The sequence below is a fragment of the Lathamus discolor genome, chromosome 20, assembly GCF_037157495.1.
Source record: "Lathamus discolor isolate bLatDis1 chromosome 20, bLatDis1.hap1, whole genome shotgun sequence".
Classification (NCBI taxonomy): Eukaryota; Metazoa; Chordata; class Aves; order Psittaciformes; family Psittacidae; genus Lathamus; species Lathamus discolor.
Genome location: NC_088903.1, coordinates 2,643,604 through 2,663,280, shown reverse-complemented (window position 1 = coordinate 2,663,280; position 19,677 = coordinate 2,643,604). Strand labels below are relative to the sequence as shown.

General features: G+C 60.6%; 1 protein-coding gene and 1 long non-coding RNA gene across 4 annotated transcripts; one reads left to right on the top strand and one right to left on the bottom strand.

Moving 5' to 3' along the window:
- Positions 1-1,757: 1,757 nt before the first annotated feature.
- On the bottom strand, positions 1,758-6,709 carry LOC136024086 (uncharacterized). 2 transcript variants are annotated; one of them, XR_010616738.1, is made up of 2 exons: positions 5,477-6,709; positions 1,758-3,285 (listed from the first exon to the last, which is right to left on the bottom strand). It is a non-coding gene; the product is annotated as an uncharacterized LOC136024086 (long non-coding RNA). The 2 variants fall into 2 exon arrangements; XR_010616739.1 differs by having other exon boundaries at positions 6,014-6,709.
- On the top strand, positions 6,005-14,241 carry DCAKD (dephospho-CoA kinase domain containing). 2 transcript variants are annotated; one of them, XM_065699163.1, is made up of 5 exons: positions 6,005-6,532; positions 7,889-8,006; positions 10,221-10,424; positions 12,260-12,347; positions 12,801-14,241. In XM_065699163.1, the coding sequence occupies exons 1-5, from the start codon at positions 6,224-6,226 to the stop codon at positions 13,084-13,086; spliced, it is 1,005 nt and encodes a 334-aa protein (XP_065555235.1). In that variant the 5' UTR covers positions 6,005-6,223; the 3' UTR covers positions 13,087-14,241. The 2 variants fall into 2 exon arrangements, with proteins under 2 accessions (XP_065555235.1, XP_065555236.1); XM_065699164.1 differs by lacking the exon at positions 6,005-6,532 and adding an exon at positions 6,807-6,825.
- Positions 14,242-19,677: the final 5,436 nt, after the last annotated feature.

The following is a 19,677-nucleotide window of genomic DNA, read 5'->3' as shown; positions in this document are numbered from 1 at the left end:
TGAGCCCTGCTAATGCCAATGGGGGTTGGAGGCAGAGCCCAGCCCTGGGGATGGTGCAGGGAGCGGGCTCAAGCAGAGGCACCCTGAGGGGAAGGCTGGTGCCCGGCTCCCCAAGCACCGCTTCCCCCTTTGTCATGAGTCAAAGAGAGCACACGCATGGAAGGAGCGGAGACGAAGCCGTCCCAGCCCTGCCACCCCCTCAGGGTCAGGGAGTCGTGACAGTTCGATGTGGATTCACCCCCAAAGCAGCTGACCCGTGCTGGGACAGCCCCGCTGAGGAGCCTCTCCCTGCGCGGCGCTGGTGAGGCCACGGTTACTCACCGGGTGCTGGGGACGTGCTGTGAACTCACGCTCACGTGGAGGAATTTCCAACGGGAACTCGCCTGCAGCTTCCGGCATCTCTGCTCCGCTGAGGCCAGCACCACCCGCAGCCCCCCGCGCTGCTCTGGGCAACGGCAGAGCAAGTGGCATTTCCATCCCCTGCCCAGTCCGGGTCCTGGCTACTTCCTCTCCATCATCCCCACCATCAAGCTCAGGGGTTTGGGCAATGCCCAGCACCAGCTTTCTGTCCTGGCTCCTCGGCTGTGGGAGCAGGGGCCGGGTGCTCACCCTCTGTGAGCCGAGAGCAGCACGCAGATGGAGTTTTAGGTGGCCAAGGCCATTGTTACCACGCTGCAGAGGTGATGATCCTGGGACACAGTGGCTGCTATAGTGGGAAACCATTATACTGCAATGCTGGAGCTAGCAAACTGAGACTGAGCAGCAAACCCCTTTGGGAGCCTGCGCCAGGGCATTGCCCATCCTCCCTGGGATGTATGGCAGCCCCATAGCCGATGTGATCATCCTAAAGCATGAAACCTCCCCCTGAACTCAGCTTTACTGAGCAAGTCCAGCAAGGACCTGATGCCAGCGCACAGGAAAGGTGCCTGCTCCCAGCGCGGTGGATGTGCCCTCACCCGGGCGTTACTGCTGCAGGGCTGGGACACCTCAAGCCAGGAGCGTCCCTGTCGCTGGTCCCCACAGCAAGGTCACAGCTCAGGTTCAACCCCAGGCTGGCCAAAGCAGGACCGAGGGGAGGGATGAGGGGAAGCAGCAGGGACACGGGGCCAGGGGTGCTTTGCCGGCTGCCAACACGCACGAGGGGCCCGTGCACACCAGCAGCTTCGCTCAGCTCTGCCCTGGCCCTGGCAGTGCTGCAGCCAAACTGCAGCAAATCTCCTCCTCTGTTTTCCCCGAGGACAACAACCCGGGTCTGGCTCGATGGGCAGAGGCCAGAGGGAGGAAAGCCATGGAAAACCCTTGGGTGGGAGCTGCTCTTTGCATCCAGTGGCACAGCCGCAGCACCGACAACCGCAACGTCCACCGCTGGTGGGCACCGTCACCCACACCAGCGTGGACCGGGCTGGAAACCAGGATGAGCTCTGCAGGGCTGGCTCTGCCCAGGGTGTGATGTGGGACATGTCTGGGGTCTCCAGTACCCGGGGACCTTGTCCTCTTCCTTCCCCAAATCTCAGGGATCCAACCAGTGTATTTGTTGTTCTATGGCACAGAGGCATCTCCGTCCTCGCATCCCCAGAACGAGTGCTGCTCTCCCAGCAGGGCCAACCACACAGCTCTGACCTACCCAGAGGCACCAGCCAGCCTGGAAACCCCAGTGAGTACCACTTGCTCCTGGCCCAGATTAATGTCTATACCAAGCACAGGAGAGTGGTGAAGAGGGTGGAGCGGGGAAAGGAAAGAAGAAACATGCCGGAAAATACGCTGGAGCAGCATCCAACCGTTTATTTGAGCAAGGCCAGGAAAAGGAGAGAACCTGAAGGGGAATAAGGTTTAAAAACATCCCTGGGCTGAGCAGTGAATTCTGAATGCAGCTGGATAGAGAAACGCGGCTTTGAGGGATGAAGCTGGGCATGGAGATGCCTGCGGATGGTGAGGCCACAGACACAGCAACCTGACGTGACGGGGAGCTGTCAGCCTACGGAGCAGAGATGCCTGCAGGACATGGAGCAGCTGAGCTGGTGCAGGCTTTCCTCTGGACAAAACCTGAACCCTCCTGGAGCCTCTGCAAACGGCATTTGCTGGGAAGAAAGATTCCCATTTATCCCCAAGTGAAACATCAGGAAAGGGCCAGCAATCGCCCAGCAGCAAGGGAACAAGCAGCGGTGCAGGGCGAGCTGCTCCACGAGCTGGGCTGTGATGAGAAGCCCCAGCTCTTCTCCAGAAGCACATTAAGCAGCAGAGCAGAGAGAGGAGCAGCCACGGAGCTGCTGAGCTCTGACAGGACAGCACGAGTGATTACAGCAAAGCGGTGCTGACAGCCCCATTGATCTTGGTGACAAATGCACCAGGGGTTATGTTTTTACACCCCTTGCAGAGGAGCACGGGTGAGAGCTGGGTGGGCACATCCCCAGGCAGGCAGGATGGCTGCACCAAGGTACTGGGCTGAGGCAACCGATCCTCCATGCAGCTGCAATAAACACAAGAGGGACAGGGACCTCCTTGAGCGAGTCCAGAGTGGGCCATGGAGATGCTGTGAGGGCTGGAGCCAGGCTGAGAGAGCTGGGCTGGGGCAGCCTGGAGAAGAGAAGGCTCCTGAAGGGGAGACCTGAGAGCAGCTCCAGGGCCTAAAGGGGCTGCAGGGAACCTGGAGAGGGGCTTGGGACAAGGGCCTGTAGGGACAGGCCAAGGGGAATGGCTTGAACCTGCCCGAGGGGAGACTGAGCTGAGCTCTTAGGCAGAAGCTCTTCCCTGGGAGGGTGCTGAGGCGCTGGCACAGGGTGCCCAGAGAAGCTGTGGCTGCCCCATCCCTGGCAGTGCTCAAGGCCAGGTTGGACACAGGGGCTTGGAGCAAGCTGCTCCAGTGGAAGGGGTCCCTGCCCATGGCAAGGGATGGAGCTGGAGGAGCTTTAAGGTCCCTTCAACCCAAACCAGGCTGGGATCCTGTGATTTCTTACCAATTTTAACACCACAAACTGATGGCACGAGGCAGGTTTGTGAGCACATCTGAAGGCAGACGCTGGAATCCTCCCCTTCCGAAGGGGATGGACACGTTTTCCCAGGTCACCTCCACATTGGGATGCTGCAGGTGTCAGATGAGACAAACAAAACCCTCCCAGACCCTGAGTATTCAGTCGGTGTCACTTTGCTTCATAAATCAGAGCTGCCAACTCCCAGCTTGCTGCTAATGAGTTCAGCCCAACCAGCACCATTTCACCCCACGCCAGGCTCGCAGGATAAAGGCACGGAGAGAAATCCTCCTTGATTTATGAGTTAAGCCATCGTGACCTGGAAGAAATCAGGGTGGAATAAGGCAGGATGAGGTTTTGCATTCCCAGGGGCTGTGATGTGGGGAAGGGCCCTGCTCCAGCTGGGAGATGAAAACCAACCCAGCAGAGGACTTGCCTGCATGCTGGAAAACCTGAAGGACCAACTTGCTATGCCTTGGGAAGCAGTCATTACAGGCATTTTCTATTTTAAAGTCCATTTAGGAAAGCAAACATCATCTTCTCTATGCTCCAGTGTAGCTGCAGCCCCTTGGACTCTCCTCATATTAACAGAAATGTCCCACTGGTATCCTGGGATGATCCAACACCATCCAAAATCCCAACTACTGCGGCTGATGCGACCCACATAGATGCAAGGGCTGAAGCTGGTTTCCCCCCTAGACGGGTTAACTGCCAGCCCAGCTCCTGTCCCACAGCCTTCCTCCCCTCCTTTCCAGCCTGAGCTGAGTTGATGGCAGAGCACAGGTCCCAAAGCAGAATGTGCCGTTACTGGGCTCCTTACAACACCTACAACTAAACCCTGCCTGATAGAGCACGGTGGTTGTCCCAGGAACATCCCCCGGCCAAACCTGGCAGCTGCCCCTCTCAGAAAGCCCCTTTTCCCCCCACGCTCCATCCAGTAACACCCAGTTCATGCCCCGCGACCCTCCCTGAACACTTCCCACCTTCCCTGGGTGGTTTTGCCAACAACAGCCCCATTTCACAGGGCTGGGACACTCGAATCCTTGCTCTCATCACTGCCACTCGCTGCCTGTGACCTGACAAACCCCATGGGCTGGCACCAGCACTGGGGAGCAGAGCCCGTGCTGGTCTCTGCCCTTGCAGTGTCATTTATCCACAATGGGAATAAACCCTCCACAGCACTGGGGACACGACAGGAGCACAAAGGGTCACAAAAGTGGGATTTGTTTGTGCTTTTGGGGGGAGGAAATCAACTTGGACACCACAGCAGAGAGCAGTGAAGCCACTTCCCTGTGCTGACACAGAACCATGGCAGAGGTTTTTCCTCTTTCCTGGCCTTAAAAGGAAGGGAAGTGTTGCTTTCGCTAAGTAATATTGTCGTGTCTTAAATCTCAGAGCCCAGATCCAGCCGCTCTCACCATGAGCAGGGCAGAGGCAGGACTCGGAGTGTTGCTCTGCAACCCCCCGGCAGCTCAAGGCACTTTCCATGCCCTGCTTTTGGGGGACAGTGACAGAAAACACTCCCCCACTCCAGCGTAACACAATGGTATGGAATCAACAGAACCATCGAGAAAGAAACCCCCTCTTTTCCTACTGCTCCGTCTTTTCTAAGTGGATCCCCCCCTCATTAGGTTTTGGGAAACATGAGCTTTGCCAGAGCACTCCAAAGCCTCGCTTGTGATCACTGTGCCCGTCAGCCACGCTTCCAACGTTAGCTCCTGAGTGATCCATGCTCTCTCTTTGTTACTGGGCATTTCCCAGCCTGCCCAGGTAGCTCGTTGCACTTCCATGCTCACCCTAGTCCAGGCAGGAAACTGTATTTTAACTCCTGGAGGTTGCAGGAGGTGCGATGAGGATCCTATGATGTGAAGAGGGCTCAAGAACACACCTTTTCCTGGCAAAGGGCAGACTGAACGGCTGGGCTGGGAAATAACAGTGATTAAGCACAGTGTCTCCTCTCTGCTTGGCTCTGCTTTCCACAAACCTAATCATGTCAGAGGGAAAGAGAATAAAGATCTCCCCAAGCCCAGCTAAACCTATTAGCCTGAGACACAGCGCCGCACCCGGGAGGCACATACACCATAAGCAGGCATCTGTGCTGTCATAACAAAATCCTCTGCGATATTTCTTGAGTGACCTTTTATTCACTTTGGTTACCGGGCAGGCGGGATTGCCTCTGGAAAGCTGCCGATGGAGGCAGAAGAGCTCTTCAAGGTGATGGGCTCGGCATTGCAGAGCTGCTGGGGCACAGGGTGAGCGGGAAGAGCATGAAGCATGAGGTGCAAGACCTCTGGAAGCACACGATGTAGCACAAGGCACACGCGGACGTGCCCTGCTGTATATAAAGCCAGCAGGAACGAGAAGGAAACCAAGAGTTGAGGCAGCTCTGTGCTTTATCAAACAAAGTGATGAGTAATGGGGGCATTGCTGGGGATTTTAGATCTTCCCTACCTAGATAAAGCCCTTCCTTGCCACATCCATCGCTCCCAGGCTAACTGCTGCTAACTCACCATTCCACACCGGGCTCCTCAAACCACAAGACATCATCAGCCGAGCTCTGCAGAACCCTGGGCTGTTTCCAGGATGAGGCCAGAACGGGTGTGCAGGAACCTGGGTTTCTTCCAGGGCAGCCCCAGGCTCCGGGGAGCGGGATAACGCACCCCGGGTACCACCGTGGTGCTGGAGATGCCAGGAGGATAACGGGGCTGGTACTGGGGGCCACTGGGAACGCGAGGCACACCCCCCCACACGGACAAGGGCTCGGGTTAGGCTCATTCCTGCCTAAGGAACAGGCACCCCGGACACGGCGCTGCCCATTCCCCGACACCGCTCGGCTCCAGACACGCTCCCCCCCACCGCCGTGAACGGGAGCCAGCGGCTCCGCCCCCCCGGGCAGACTGACGGGCAGCTGGACCAATCGTACAACAGGACGCCGCCTCGCAGCCAATCAGCGCGCCCTCAGGGCGGGGCGCCGCTCACAGGCCTGCCCCCGCCCTCCTCAATGGGCCCCGGCGCCGCCGCGGCGGGCGGCCCCGGGCGCTGCTCACCGCCGGTTGGGGCCGTGCTCCGTCTCCTTCCCGCAGCCGCTGCAGTGCTCGGGGTCGTTCTCCCCCGGAGGCTGCAGAGACCTCGGCGGTGGCCGCCTCGCTGCTGCCGTCCGCCGCCTTGCAACGGGGCCTCGGCTCCTGCCGCACCCCCACAACAAAGCGCGCCACGATTGGGCAATGGGCCGCGGGGCATGCCGGGACCGGTAGTCCATGCCAGCATGCGGAGACCGGGCTGTGCCGGGACTACAGCTCCCGGCGGCCTTTGGGGACGGTTCGCGGCGGGGCTCCGCGGCGGCAGGGCTCTCACACACGGGCGCAGCCGTGCGGACACCCGCTGCCCGGTCCCTCTGTCCGCGGTCCCCCGCCGAGGCTGCGGGGCCGCTGCCCTCACTCGCTTCCTGCCTCAGGGAGCGGGCCGACTGCAGTAAGGGAGGTGCTAATTGGCTGGCAGACAGACCCCTTTTCCCACCAGCCAATAGGCGCGCGGGATGTTGCGCCGCGCATGAAGCCGGCCACAGGGTGAGTGGGTGAAGGTCCGGCCCGGGCGCTCCCGCGGGCCTCCCGGTCCGACCCCAGCCGTGGCCCAGGCCCCGGCCTCGGCAGCGGTGGCGGCCCGGGCCCACCGGGAACGCGCCGGTTTGCAGCAGGGCCCTGTCCGGTGGAGGCGGGCAGCGCACGGGGCTTCACTGAGCACCCGCCGGGGGGGGGGGGGGTCATGGCTGTACCGGGGGGGGCTTCCCCCCCCCCCCCCAAGGTACCGGTGCGCTGTGCGGGTGCTCCCTTTACTGCCGGCCCGTCAAGCCGAGCACCGGGTGTGTGAGTGCGCCAGAGCCGAGCGGAGCGGCGGCAGTGCCGGCGGGCACGCTTCAGCGCTGTCCTCAGCCTCCCGGCGCTCCGGATGAGGCCTGGGGCTGGGAAACCAGAGGGGCCGGGGCACGGGGGGAGCTGGGGCTCCTCGGTGTTTGAAAGCCGCTTTTCCGGCTCGGGGGTGCGTCCCGCAGGGCCCGTTCCTCGCAGCAGGGGTAGCGCGGCAGGTTTTCCATGTCCTCCGTGGCTTTCAGCTTGCCCCACGTCTGCTTTTGTTGGTGCTGGCCAAATACACGCGAAAACCAAAGGCGTATTTGGGGGGAAAGTGGTTCTGGCTCCTGCCTGTAACATCTGCAGGAGCCTCGGTACCCTTGTGTGCAGTTCAACCCCGGGCTCATTAAAGATTTATCCTTCCTACCATGGATCCGTACAGGCCCTTCGGCAGCACAAGTGTTTTCAAGCCCCGATTGGCCGTGGTTTCTAGGTTATCCCTTCCAAGTGCTCTCTTGCCCCTGCAGTAATGTTCACGGCAGAGGGATGTGACAGAGGGACAGAAACAGCCGAGGTCATTGGGAGCAAGTCCCAGTTGAGGCTGGAGGCCTGAGCAGCGGGGTTACTGCAGCTAAAGCCTTGCGGCTGCATGGGCACGAGAGGTTTCTGTGTGGCTCTCGCACAAGTGGAGCCTCCATCCCCAGCGTGCCAAAGGCCTGATTCCCGTCCTGCGGCGTTCCCCCTCGCAGGCTGGTGCAGAGGGCACAGAAGATCGTGCTGGAGAGGGCAAGGTTTTAACCCGCTGTGATAAACAGAGACACAGCCGCTCTGTCCCCCCAAGCCCAGCGTAACACCAGGAAAGGCTCTGTACCACCAGGAATGGGGCTTGGCATCAGTGGGCTTTCCATCAGTCACTGCTGTTTAGCATGAGTGCCCTCTCTGATTCCCTTTGAGTTGCCCCTTGTTGTTGCTCCTTTAACCCCATCTGTTTGCTTGCCTCTTGGAAGGAGCCCATAGTGTGTGAGCCGAATGGTCCCATCCTGACGTCTTTCCGAGGTCTTTTTCTCTCCGTTTCAGAGCACGATGTTCCTGGTCGGCCTCTCGGGGGGCATCGCGTCGGGGAAGAGCACGGTGGTGGCTGTGCTGCAGGAGCTGGGCTGTGCTGTGATTGATGCCGATGTTATTGCCCGGCAGGGTGAGTGCTGCTCGCTGAGCTTCTCCTGACAACCGGGGTTGCTGTGGGGAAGCGCAGACAGCAGAGGGTGCTCTGGGTACGGCAGATGAGGCTTTCCCTCCTCTTCCCAAGCTCTGTGGAGCCGCTGGCTCGGGGAGGATTGGATCGAGGATCTACGTTTAATAAAGTGAAAACCAAGATCATGTCCTAACGAACACTGCGGGGAGATCTTGCCCTCAGTTTTCCTCTCCTGCAGTGCAGTGCTTCCAAGCTGAGAAAGCCGAAGATAAAGGTGGTTCTCTGTAAAGCAGGTTCTAATCTGATGTCCCCCCTAAACCCCAGCACACCCAACCCATAACTAAACGTTAGGTGGCATTACTGACAGGGTTGGAAGGGAATTTCTTTCCGTGCTGGAAGTTGCTTGGTAACATTGAGGGACTGGTCCACAAAATTCCTTGTGCCTCAAAACCAATAAAACAAAGGGGCTCCCAATATCCCAGGTCAGCGGGAATTTGGGCTGTGGCACAGCACATCTGCCTTCTGCTGCTCCCAAAACCTGGTTCAAGAAAAGACCCAGACATGCAGCTGTGGTCCCCCAGCAGAGCTGGAGGTGTTCATCCCTCTGTGCCATCGGGATGCCATGGGGAGCAGCGGGAGGAGCGGCTCACTGTGGATGCGGAAGGGGCTCCTGGCTGAGCGTGGGGCAGGAGGTGCTGGTTTGAAGGGCCTGTGCTTTTCTGTTTGGGCAAGAACTTCTCAAGGCCGTATGAAGACAGGCTGAGGAAGTTGGGGCTGTTCAGCCTGGAGAAGAGAAGGCTGCCTGGGGACCTCATAGCAGTCTTCTAGTGCCTGAAGGGGGCCTATAGGGATGCTGGGGAGGGACTCTTCATCAGGGACTGCAGTGACAGGACAAGGGGTAACGGGTTAAAACTTAAACAGGGGAACTTTAAATTGGATCTAAGGAGGAAATTCTTTCCTGTGAGGGTGGTGAGGCACTGGAATGGGTTGCCCAGGGAGGTTGTGAGTGCTCCGTCCCTGGCAGTGTTCATGGCCAGGTTGGATGAAGCCTTGTGTGGGATGGTTTAGTGTGAGGTGTCCCTGTCCATGGCAGGGGGGTTGGAACTGGATGATCTTGAGGTCCTTTCCAACCCTAACTGTTCTATGATTCTATGCTCTGAACATTTTATTGCACTGTAATTCTCCTCAAGGTGTGGGAGATTTGCTGGAGGTGCTAAAAGCCCTCGGAGACGGTAGGAAAACACCGCAGCTGCTCAGTGTTGGGTTTCTACCAATCACTTCCTTTTCCTCCAATTCCTTTTTTATCTGCGTTTATTTACTATGTGAACTTCCCCCATCCTCAAAACTGCCTGCGCGTGAAATTCCATGGGAGAAAGAAATTGGCCTTAAAGATTTTTATTAGGTTGGGCTGAGGTTCCAACCTGTGGCAACATTCCTGGCTTTCGGAGAGGAAATGATACACAGGCTGTGATTCTCTGTGGTTAGCCTCAGCTTGAGCTTCATGATGCTTTTATTACTGCATCCTTTGTGTTGGATGGGTTTTGGTGGCTTTCAAATTCACTCATGTAACGTCAGAGTCCCTGCAAGTACCTATTGGGAATCGATCTCTAAGAGGGTTTCTCTGCTTGTGGCACTGAAGAATTGGGTGACTGAGGTGAAAGTCAGTAAAAAAGGATAAATCACGTTAGTAGCCGACTTGTAGCAGTCAGGCTGTATTCACCCAGTGCAGAGGTTTGCAGCTAAAATAACCCTGATGCTGGTCCTGATCCCTTTAGGATCTCCCTGCTCCACTCCTCACCCTGCAGGTGATGGGAATTGCTCAGCCCCATTCCTGCCTGTGCCTTGGCTGTCAGCAAATCCTCCCAGCCACGCTGTGCCTCCTAACCCCGAGCAGCAGCAGCACAGGTTGGGTTGTGGCGCTGAATTAATGTGCGCAGGATGCTTTGATCTCTCGGGTGTCAGCGCTCAAAGGGACCTTGGGCTGAGAGGGGGTTTTGCAGCCCCTTTCCTGCTGCGGCACCGATGCAGGTGTGTGCCGGGCTGTGGTGCTGAGCCATGCTGCTCCCAGTGCAGTGCGTGCTGCACGCAGATGTGCTCCCACCACGGAGAATAAGCTGGGTTATTTAATGAACCAAGCTCAGCTGAGGCCGATCACTGGTGCAGACACCAACTGTGCTGTAGAACTGGCTCTAACCTCCAGCTGTTTCATGTTCTCAGTGGTGCAGCCCCACCTCAAGGCCTATCAGCAGATAGTGCATCACTTTGGCACCGAGATCCTCCTGGAGAACGGGGAGATAAATCGTGAGGCTCTGGGAAGCATTATCTTCTCCCAGCCGGAGAAGCGGCAGCTGCTGAACTCCATCACCCACCCGGAGATCCAGAAGGAGATGCTGAAGCAGATCTTGAAGTACTTTGTGTTAGGTAAGAGGCTGTGTCCCAGCACACCGGGACTCCTCCTTGGGCAGGAGCTCTACCTGCTTGCTCTGCCTTTGGTTCTAAAGTGGGGAGAGGGCCAAGGAAGGACAAAAGGAACCAACATTGAGCGACGGCCTTTGTGCTCCGCCAGCGGTGGCCTTTAGCGTTGGTGTTTGGAGGATTCATTCCTGCCTTTCACTGCTGCCCTTCACCACCTTCTTCTATGGTTTAAAGTACATCTGTAGGGCCTGAGCAAAAGCATTGTGAGGCCTCTTCTGAGATTACTTGATGGATAATGTCATACCTTCCGAAACGGGCGAATAGTCCTCCCTGCCGCCAGCCTTCCTGGCCTGCCATGGAAGCTGCGGAGCCCTTTTAGTCTCGATAAGGTGAGAACTGGGCTGACAGCCGTGTCTTCCAAAGTCCTGCTTTTTCCCCTGGTAAATGTAACAAATACAGCTGTCAAACTTGGTCTAATCAAATGCCAGATAACATCACCAGCTGGTTTGGAGGTCTCTGTGTAGACAGAAGGATGTCTTAATAGAGTCAGTCTGGTTTCATAGAGCTTATCAAAGCTGAGCCCTGTGACAGCTGAATAGGCCTGTGCCGGGGCACTGCAGGGGCCGTGCTCTGCTGCAGGGTGAGGAGGAGGAGGAGGCACAAAGGCAGCAACAGGCAGGAAAGCCGGGAGCCAGAGATGGAGTCTTGTACCCAGGGCTGCAGGCTCGGGAGGCGGATGCTGTCCTGCCCCTCAGCAAGAGCACCGAGTGTCTTGTGCAGGCTGCTTTGTCCTCATTAGTCAGGTTTTAATGATTTGGGATAGCTGGATGTTGTCTCTAAGGATGGCTGTGCAAGGAAAGCTTGTATCGATCCAACTGGAGGGCAGCGAGAAGTCTCTCTGGGCGGAGATGCTGGTAAAATGGTCGCTTGGTGGATGAGGATGTCTTTGTCAAGGCTTTTATTGCTGTGGCCAGCTCAGTTGGGGGGGTTTGGGTTGTAAAGAGGGGACACCATCGAAACGGAGGTGTCCTCATGGCTGGGGGACACAGAAGGGAGTGAGGTCCTGACTTAGAGCTTTCCCCTGCCCTCACCTCCTCCCCAGGTGCAGCAGAACATGCCCCACACCCCCAAATACTGCTGTCTGTGGGGAACAGACGTGGAGAGCCTGTGGTGGGCTGCAGGGCCCGGGAGGATGGTGGCGGGTGGGTATGAGCTCTCCTCTGCAGCTGCTGTGTGGTGATGGGGGTTTTAAACCAAGCTGGCCCAGTTTTGGGGAGGTTTCAGCCCCAGGGAGCTGTGCCAGTGTCACAGCTGCAAAAAGTCTGCAAGATTTCCTTGCTCCCTTTGGAAACATGGAAGTGTTGAACCGAAGCCTTCCATAAAGGGAAGAAAATTGAGCTGGGAAACATCAGCTCAAGTGGCTGCAGTCGGGTGAAGCCTTGGACAAGTGAAAGAGAGGAGAGCAGATTCTGCTGTGAGCACTGCTCCCCTGGAGAGCCCAGCAACAGCGGCGTGGCTGCGGCTCCCGCCAGGCAGGAACAGGCACTTTCATTTGAGCTCCTTTCAGCTCCTCATTATATTTGTGCAGCTTCACCTTTGCTCTGAGATGAGCCAGGTTAGGGTTTGTTGGCGCTGCTTTTTCTCCCCCTCTGGAAACTTGGAATGAAACCACATCCTGAGAGGGAGGAGGGCAGGAAGGCTCTGCTCTCCTCTCGGCTGTCATGTGGAGCTGTGGAGCTCTGCTGCTGGAGCAGCTGTGGCTGCAGCGTGTGTGCAGTGTGAGGGATTTGGGAATCCAAGTAATGCCGTTCCCTTCTTGTGGGGGGGGGATGTTCCTGCAGGCTACCGCTACGTGGTCCTCGACATCCCTCTGCTCTTTGAGACCAACAGACTGACCAAGCTGATGAAATACACGGTCCTGGTTTATTGGTAAGTGCAGCGTGAACCATGAGGCTGGGATGCTGCCACCTCTCTGAGAGGCTGGAGGGGACCATCAGGTCCCTCCTGCTCTGGTGAGGATTTGGCCACAGCCCTGGCGCAAAGCCTGTCAGCAACACCACCTCTTTCCTGGAGGTGTGAGGAGTGGCACCTTCTGTATCCTAGCGTGCAAGGGGCTTCTTACTGCGGTTTTCCTGAAACCTGGCACCATTGTGACAGAGGAAATCGCTGTCTTTAGGCCTTCCACAACCTGCGCCCTGTTGGCTGGGGCAGGCTTTGGGGTGTTATGGGCCTGGCAGCGCTGCAGGGGTGCCTGTGCTGCTCCGAGTGCAGGATGCCCACGCAGGGCACATCTCTCTTCCCCCCCATTTCTGCTGAGGAAGGCAGGCAGAAGCCTCCTCTTCCTCCCTCAGCCCACCTCACCCCATCCTCCCATCCCCGCAGCAGCCCCGGGGCGCAGCTCTCCCGGCTCATGCGGAGGAATGGGCTGTCCCAGGCGGAGGCAGAAGCTCGCATCCGCTCCCAGCTCCCGCTGGATGAGAAGCGCAGGCTTGCAACTCACATCATCGACAACTCCGGGGAGCGGGAGAGCACCCGCCGGCAGGTCCTGAGGCTCCATACCCACCTCGAGGATTCCCTGGATTTCCTCTGGGCGCGGCTGGCAGCGGGCACGGTTGTGGCCGGGCTCGGAGGGCTCGTGTACCTCCTCCTCCGGCATTTCTTCTCTTAATTCACCTGCTCTTTCTGTCGTGCAAGAGGCCTGAATTTCCAGGTTTGAAAAGAGCACTGAAAGGCCACCTCCTCTAATGAGCTTTGCTGGCTGAATGCAGACAGTGGGATGAGGCGTCTCCTTGCAGCCTGCCCAAGGGGGAATGTAGGGGGGTTCTACAGCATCGTCACCCCTCTCCTTTCTTCCTGCTTGGGTTCCTGCCCACCAGCTGTGCCTGTGGGATGGGACCGTTCCCCTTGCATGGCTGTGGCCAGTGGAGGGAACAAGTCCTTTGTTTTCCCCCCTCCTGGCTCTGTATGGTGGGACTTCAGTGGATTTAGGCACTTTAATGTCTTCCAGGACAATCTTTGCCAGTCTTCCAGTACCTAAAGGGGGCCTACAAGGAATATGGAGAGATTTTTTTATGGGAAAATGTAGGGACAGGACGAGGGGAATGGCTTGAACCTGCCCAAGGGGAGGCTGAGATGAGCTCTTAGGCAGAAGCTCTTCCCTGTGAGGGTGCTGAGGCGCTGGCACAGGGTGCCCAGAGAAGCTGTGGCTGCCCCATCCCTGGCAGTGCTCAAGGCCAGGTTGGACACAGGGGCTTGGAGCAAGCTGCTCTATGGAAGGGGTCCCTGCCCGTGGAGCTGGATGAGCTTTAAGGTCCCTTCAACCCAAACCAGGCTGGGGTTCTGTGAATCCATTCACTGGGGCTGTAGGTAGCTTCCCAGGTCCTGTTTCTGCTATTGGGTGTCTGCAGGTTGATCCCTCCCTAGTCCCTAGCCGCTGCTAGGCTGAATTCAGACATGGAATTCCCCCTTCCTTCACACGGATTGAATGGAAACGTGCTCAGTCCCCGGGGGGTGGCAGCCAGCACCTCCTTGCACACAGGCTGGGCGCTCAGCTCACCCTCCCTCCTGCCCTTTGTTTCTGCCTTCATCACTTACGGGTCGCCCTCGGTGTTGGCTGAGGGTCTGATTCATCCTCGGAGCAGGCTGAGCCCTGAGCCCTGCCTTGTTAGAGCTCATCCAGTGCTGTCTGAGCTCTCCGGCAGCGGCAGCGTTCCCGCAGGGAGCTCCAGCCTGGGCTCCTCACATTTGTTTTAATAAAGTGCTAACCAGCAGCCGGCTCCCCGCAGCTCCGCAACCTGGGGGCAGCGAGCGCTGCTCTTTCCTGGCCCATTCCCAGGTTGTTCCTATGCCGGGGCACGCCGCGCTCGGTAAAGTTCAGCACACACGAGCAGAGCTGACGTGTGCGCTGAGTACACAGCTCCTGGGGAGCTTGGGGGAGCATCAGCCCCTGCCGTGAGCTTCCGTGGTGGTGGGGGGGGGACGGGACCATGGCTTCGTGTTGGCTCCAGGCACTGCATGGGCTGGGTCTGGCTTCCTGGGGGGCGATTTTGGGGCTGGCTGTGGTTTTCTATGTCGGTGCTTTCCGCTTGGGACAGCCCTGTCCTGCAGGCACCCCCCTGTCCCTCTGCCACCCCCCTGTCTCCGTGCCCTGGCACTAGGGAAAGGCCGGCTTTGCAGCCCCTGCCTGTGCACGGTGCTTCCCCCGCAGGCAGGGATGCAGCAGAGCCGGGCACCATCCTCACTGGCCCCTGTGCCAGCACAGGGACCTTCCCCAGGCGTCACAGCCCCTTTTTGGGGCCGAGCCCCCTTCCCACCCCGTGGCCATCCCCTGAGCCCAGCTCTGCCCCCGGGGCTCCTGTGTCTCACTCGCCTGCAGTGCTCCCTGTGCAGCTCCAACCCTCGGTGTCCCCCCCCGTTTGCGGGCAGTGCTGGGGGAGCGCGACCCCTCCGCGCATCCCTCCGCTGCTTTGCGCTCTGTTAATGGCGATGCCGGGAGCCCCTCGCTGCTGAGCCATGAACCGGGGCTGGAGCCGGAGCGCTGCGGGGTGAGCGCCGCTCGCCGCCCGCCGCCGCCGGGAACGGGGCTGCGGGAGGGGGGGAGCCGAGACCGGCCCCGTAATCGCATTTGCGGCTCCGCTGCGGCCCTGCTGACGTGCGCCAGCCGCTAACAGGGTTAGCGGGGCGGGGGGGGCGGCGGGGCACGGCGCTGGCCGGGGGGGGGCTGGTTTTGGGGTGGCCCGGGTTGAGCCCCCCCCCCCCCCGATATGGACCCAATCCGCACCGGGCCCCACTAGGGAAGGGTTCCGGAGCTGGGGGCTTGGCCGCAGAGTGCAGCCCCCCTCGGGGACCAGCGGCAGCGCTGGTGACTGATGGCTCTGCTGGGTGGCATCGACAGCGCGATTGATGGCCCTGCTGGGGGCCTGAAGGGCAGCGCGTACCCAGCCGGGGGGGGGGGGGGGGGAACGGACACATCCCGAGCCCTTGTCCCCAGCAGCTGAGGCCGCCCCAGCTCATCGCACCTCCCGCCATGGGTCGGGAGCCGGGCCCGTCCCGCAGCCACGTTTCACTGCTGGCAATTGGGGGGGATCCGTTCTGCTGCTGCTAAGGGCTTGTGATGGACGGACACCCCCATTCCGCTGCACCCCCTCCCGGTGTACCCCTTCCCGGTACACATCCTGCTGCACCCCATCCTGCTGCACCCCCATCCCACTGTACCGCTTCCTGCTGCATCCCATCCCGCTGCACCGCTTCCTGGTGTTCCCTATCCTGCTGCACCCCCATCCAACTGTACCACTTCCTGCTGCACCCCTATCCCACTGCACCCCTATCCCACTGCACCCCATTCCTGGTGTACCCCTTACCTGGAGCATCCTGTCCCAGAGCATCCCTGCCAGAGCACTCTCCCTGCAGAGCACCACCCCAGGGTATCCATTGGGAATGGGAAGTGCAGATGTCCCAGAGCTGGCAGGTTCCCCCCTCCAGGGCTGTAGGGACATGGTGACATCTCCCATCAGGGACTGTCCCCAAGTGTGGGCTTGGTGGGGACCCCAACACCTACAAGGGAGGGACCCCCAGTGGGGGAGCCAGATTGCAGGGCCCGAGTGTGGTGTCACCACACGGCACTGGTGCCACCTGTGTCACTGCATGGCCCCGGGTGTCACAGCTGTCACCATCCCTGCATGGTCCCTGGGGTGTAGCACAGTGTCCCTGTCACCGCACAGCCCCTGGGGTGTCACAGTGTCACCGTGGCTGCCCAGCCCCACTTGTGTCACCCAGCGCTGCTGCACAGCCCCACGGTATCGCAGTGTCACTGTCGCACGTGGGGTGGCACACGGTGTCGGTGTCGCACGGTGCCACTGTCACTGCGTGGCACACGGGGGTGTCACTGTCACTGCGGGGCCGCCGGGTGCCACGCGGAGCCACCGCGGCTCCCGTGGGCTGTCACCCAGAGTCACCGTCAGTGCCCGGCGCATGGGATGTCACACAGTGCCCTGTCACTGCACGGCCCACGGGCCGTCACCCCGCGTCACCGTCACTGCTGTCCCGCAGTGTATCATCCAGTGTCGCTGTCACTGCATGGCCCACGGGCTGTCACCCGCTGTCACCGTCACTGCATGGCCTGGGGTGCCGCACGCTGTCACTGTGCAGGATACCCCCCAGTGCCACCCCCTGCACCCCCCGCAGGCTGTCACCCAGTGCCACTGCGCAGCCCGGCCATGGAGCGCCCTGGGGACAGCACCGCAGGTCCCAGCAGCTCCAGGCCCTGCTGCTCCAGCCCCATGTTCCCTTGAGCCCGTCCCGGATCCGGTGCCCCATCCCTCCCCAGCCAGGCTCTCAGTAGCAGCAGAGCCCTTAATTGCAGCACGGGGGGGGGATGAGTCCCGCTGTGTCCGTAACGAGAGGCAGCAGGATCGGGATGGGGACAGGAACTGGGATGGGGACAGGGGGGACCCGTGCCCTGCAGCTGGGCTCCTGCATGGGCAGGGGCAGTGCCCAGTGTTGGGCTGGGGTGCGCTGGCACGTCCCTGTCCCCAGGGCCAGAGCTGGTCAATGAGCCTGCCACTGGCCAGCAAGACATGGGGCCAACGGGTCAACTGGCCACGCAGCCAGCAAGCTAGCCCACCGCTTAGCCGGTCAGCCAACTGGGTAGCCAGCCACCAGCCAGACAGACAGGTAGGTGGCCACCAACTACCCACTGTCAGGTAGCCAGGCAGCTAGCAGCCATCCAGCCAGGCAAGTGAGCAGGTAGCCAGCAAACAGCCACCTCAGTGGCCTTCAAGCCAACCAGCCCGTTGGCCATCCAGCCATGCGGCCAACTGGCCAACCCTCTATTCAAGTGTGCAACCAACCAGCGAGCCATCCATGTGGACATATAGGTGCAGGGATGCATGGATATATATGTGGATGAATGCACAGATGGAAGGGTGCATGAGCAGATGCACGGCTGGATGCAGGGACACAGGATGGCTGTGTGGATGATGGACAAATGGATGCATGGATACATGGATACATGTGTGGATGAATTCATGGAAGGATGTGTGGATGCAAGGAGGTGTGGGTTGGTGGATGGATGGATGGAGGGATGGATGGAGGGAGGGAGGGATGGAGGGAGGGAGGGAGGAAGGGATGGTGGGATGGATGGAGGGATGGATGTGCTCCCACAGCCCCCTCTGGGCCCCATGCACACAGCCTGAGTGTGGGGACCAGCACCTAAAACCATCAGGGCCAGTTTGCAAGCAGCAGCTCCCTTCCCAAGCTCAGCAGCGTGGGCTGACATCGGGGTTGTTGGTTGTTTCCAGCTCCGAGCGCTACGTTCCTGCTGAGCCATCGGTGCTGCCACAGCAGCAGTGCAGCGTCCCTGTGCCCCCCAGAGGGGAAACTGAGGCAGGGCCCAGCACTGCCCCCCACAAAAGCCCCTTCCCTGTCCCAAATCCCCCTTCGTGAGCTCCCAAGGGAGCCATGGGGGGATGCATCCCTCCGGCAGCATCCCCTCGGTGTCACCCACCCCGCTCCCCGCGTGATGCCGCAGAGCAAACAGCGGCGGGCTCGGCCGCGCATCGATTGTGCCGGCGCTGCTGTTTGCTTAACCTTTGCAGAGGAGCGGTGGCGGCTGGCGTCGAGCAGAGCCAGCGCCGCAGCCGCTGCCGCAGCCACCGCTGCCACCGCTGTCACCTCCTGCCTTTGTCCTTCCTCCGGAGGCAGGGCCCTTCGGAGCTTTGTGATCGGTTTTCCATGCCCAGGTGGATGCAGCCGGCCTGGAGGCCTGCGCTGCATCCCCTCCTCACGCAGGGGTTGGGAACAGGGGCAGGGAGCACCTTGGGGTATCCGGCCAGGGCCAGCTGCGGTGCTGGCCCCATCCCAGGGCAGTGGTGAAGCCGTCCCGGCTCGGCTATAGGGACATGGCCTGTGGACGTGGTGCCCGTGCCCTGGGGACGTGGTGGCCCAGGGCGATGAGGTGGCCTGGGGTAGTGGCCACGCCATGGGGACACAATGGCCTGTGGCAAATGACTTGGGCTGGGGTCCCCACTGCAAGGACCCAGTGGCCAGGACCAGGGATGTCCCCTGAATCCTTCAGTGCCCTGATGCAGCTGGGGTGTGCCTGGGACCCCCATGGCCACCCCATCCCCACGCAAAGCCCGTGCCCACCGGGGCCACCGCGGCACCGTGCGGCAGTGACTCAGGTCCGGTGGCCTCAACCGGGTGTGATTTTAGGTGTAAAACAGAAAGAGAATGAACGGGGTGAAGGGGGGGGGGAGAGGGGCAGAATGGAGGAAAGAGCCAGGGAAGGAGCCAGTGCCACGATAGTGACAGCTTGAGGGGGGGCACGGGGCTGGCAGCACCCCCACCCCAGAACACTGCCCCCCCCCCCCCCCGCCTCGTTAAACCCCAGGAATAAATCACCTCCTTAAAGCTGACTAATTGATTTTTGCTCATCAAAGTAAAGCCTCTGTGGGAGCTGGGGACGATCGATGGGCTGCGAGTGTCCCCTTGATCCCCTCCTCTTTTGGGCTGGGGGGGCTCTTCCATGTGTGTCCCTCGGGGCTTAGGGGAGACGCACCCCCCACGGGGGGTTCTTGGGGGGGGGGGGGACGGACACACAACGATGACCCCACGGACCCCATCGGTGTTGGTGCCACCTCGGCGCTGTCACCTGTGACGGGTGGCACTGGGAGCAGCCCCGGGGCCGCGCTGTGCTGTGCGTGTTGTGCCCCCCCCGCCCTGTCCCCATTGCCTGTGTGTCCCCCCCCCGGCCCCGCGTCCTTCGCTCACCCCCGGCGCTGGCGGCGGCTGTCACATCCCATCGCGTCCCGCTGTCCCCGCCGAGGCCCAACGGCGGCGGCGGAGCGGGCGCAGCCGCGTGTCCCCGTGCCACGGCCCCCCCCCGGTGCTCAGCGCCCCGCGGGGACAGCTCCGCAGCGCGGCCGCCACCTCCCCGGTGCCCCCGGGGTCACCGCGGCCTTCGCCGGCCCGAGCACGGCGGGGAGGGGAAACTGAGGCACGGGGGGGGGGGGACGGGGCCGGGGCCGTCCCCCCGTGGGGACCCCGGTGCCGGGTTCCGGGGGGTGTCCCCGTGGCCGCCGGGTGGAGGAACCGGGGAGGGGTCCCATGGAGAAGCGAGGGGGGGGGGTGTTTGTCGGTGGGGGCGTGTCTGGTGGGCGGGGCGTGTCGGGAGTGGGCGGGGCGTGTGCGGGCGCGGGGCGCACCGGAGCCAGCGGAGCGCAGCGGAGCGGAGCCGCCGCCGCCGATTCCGCCCCCCCCC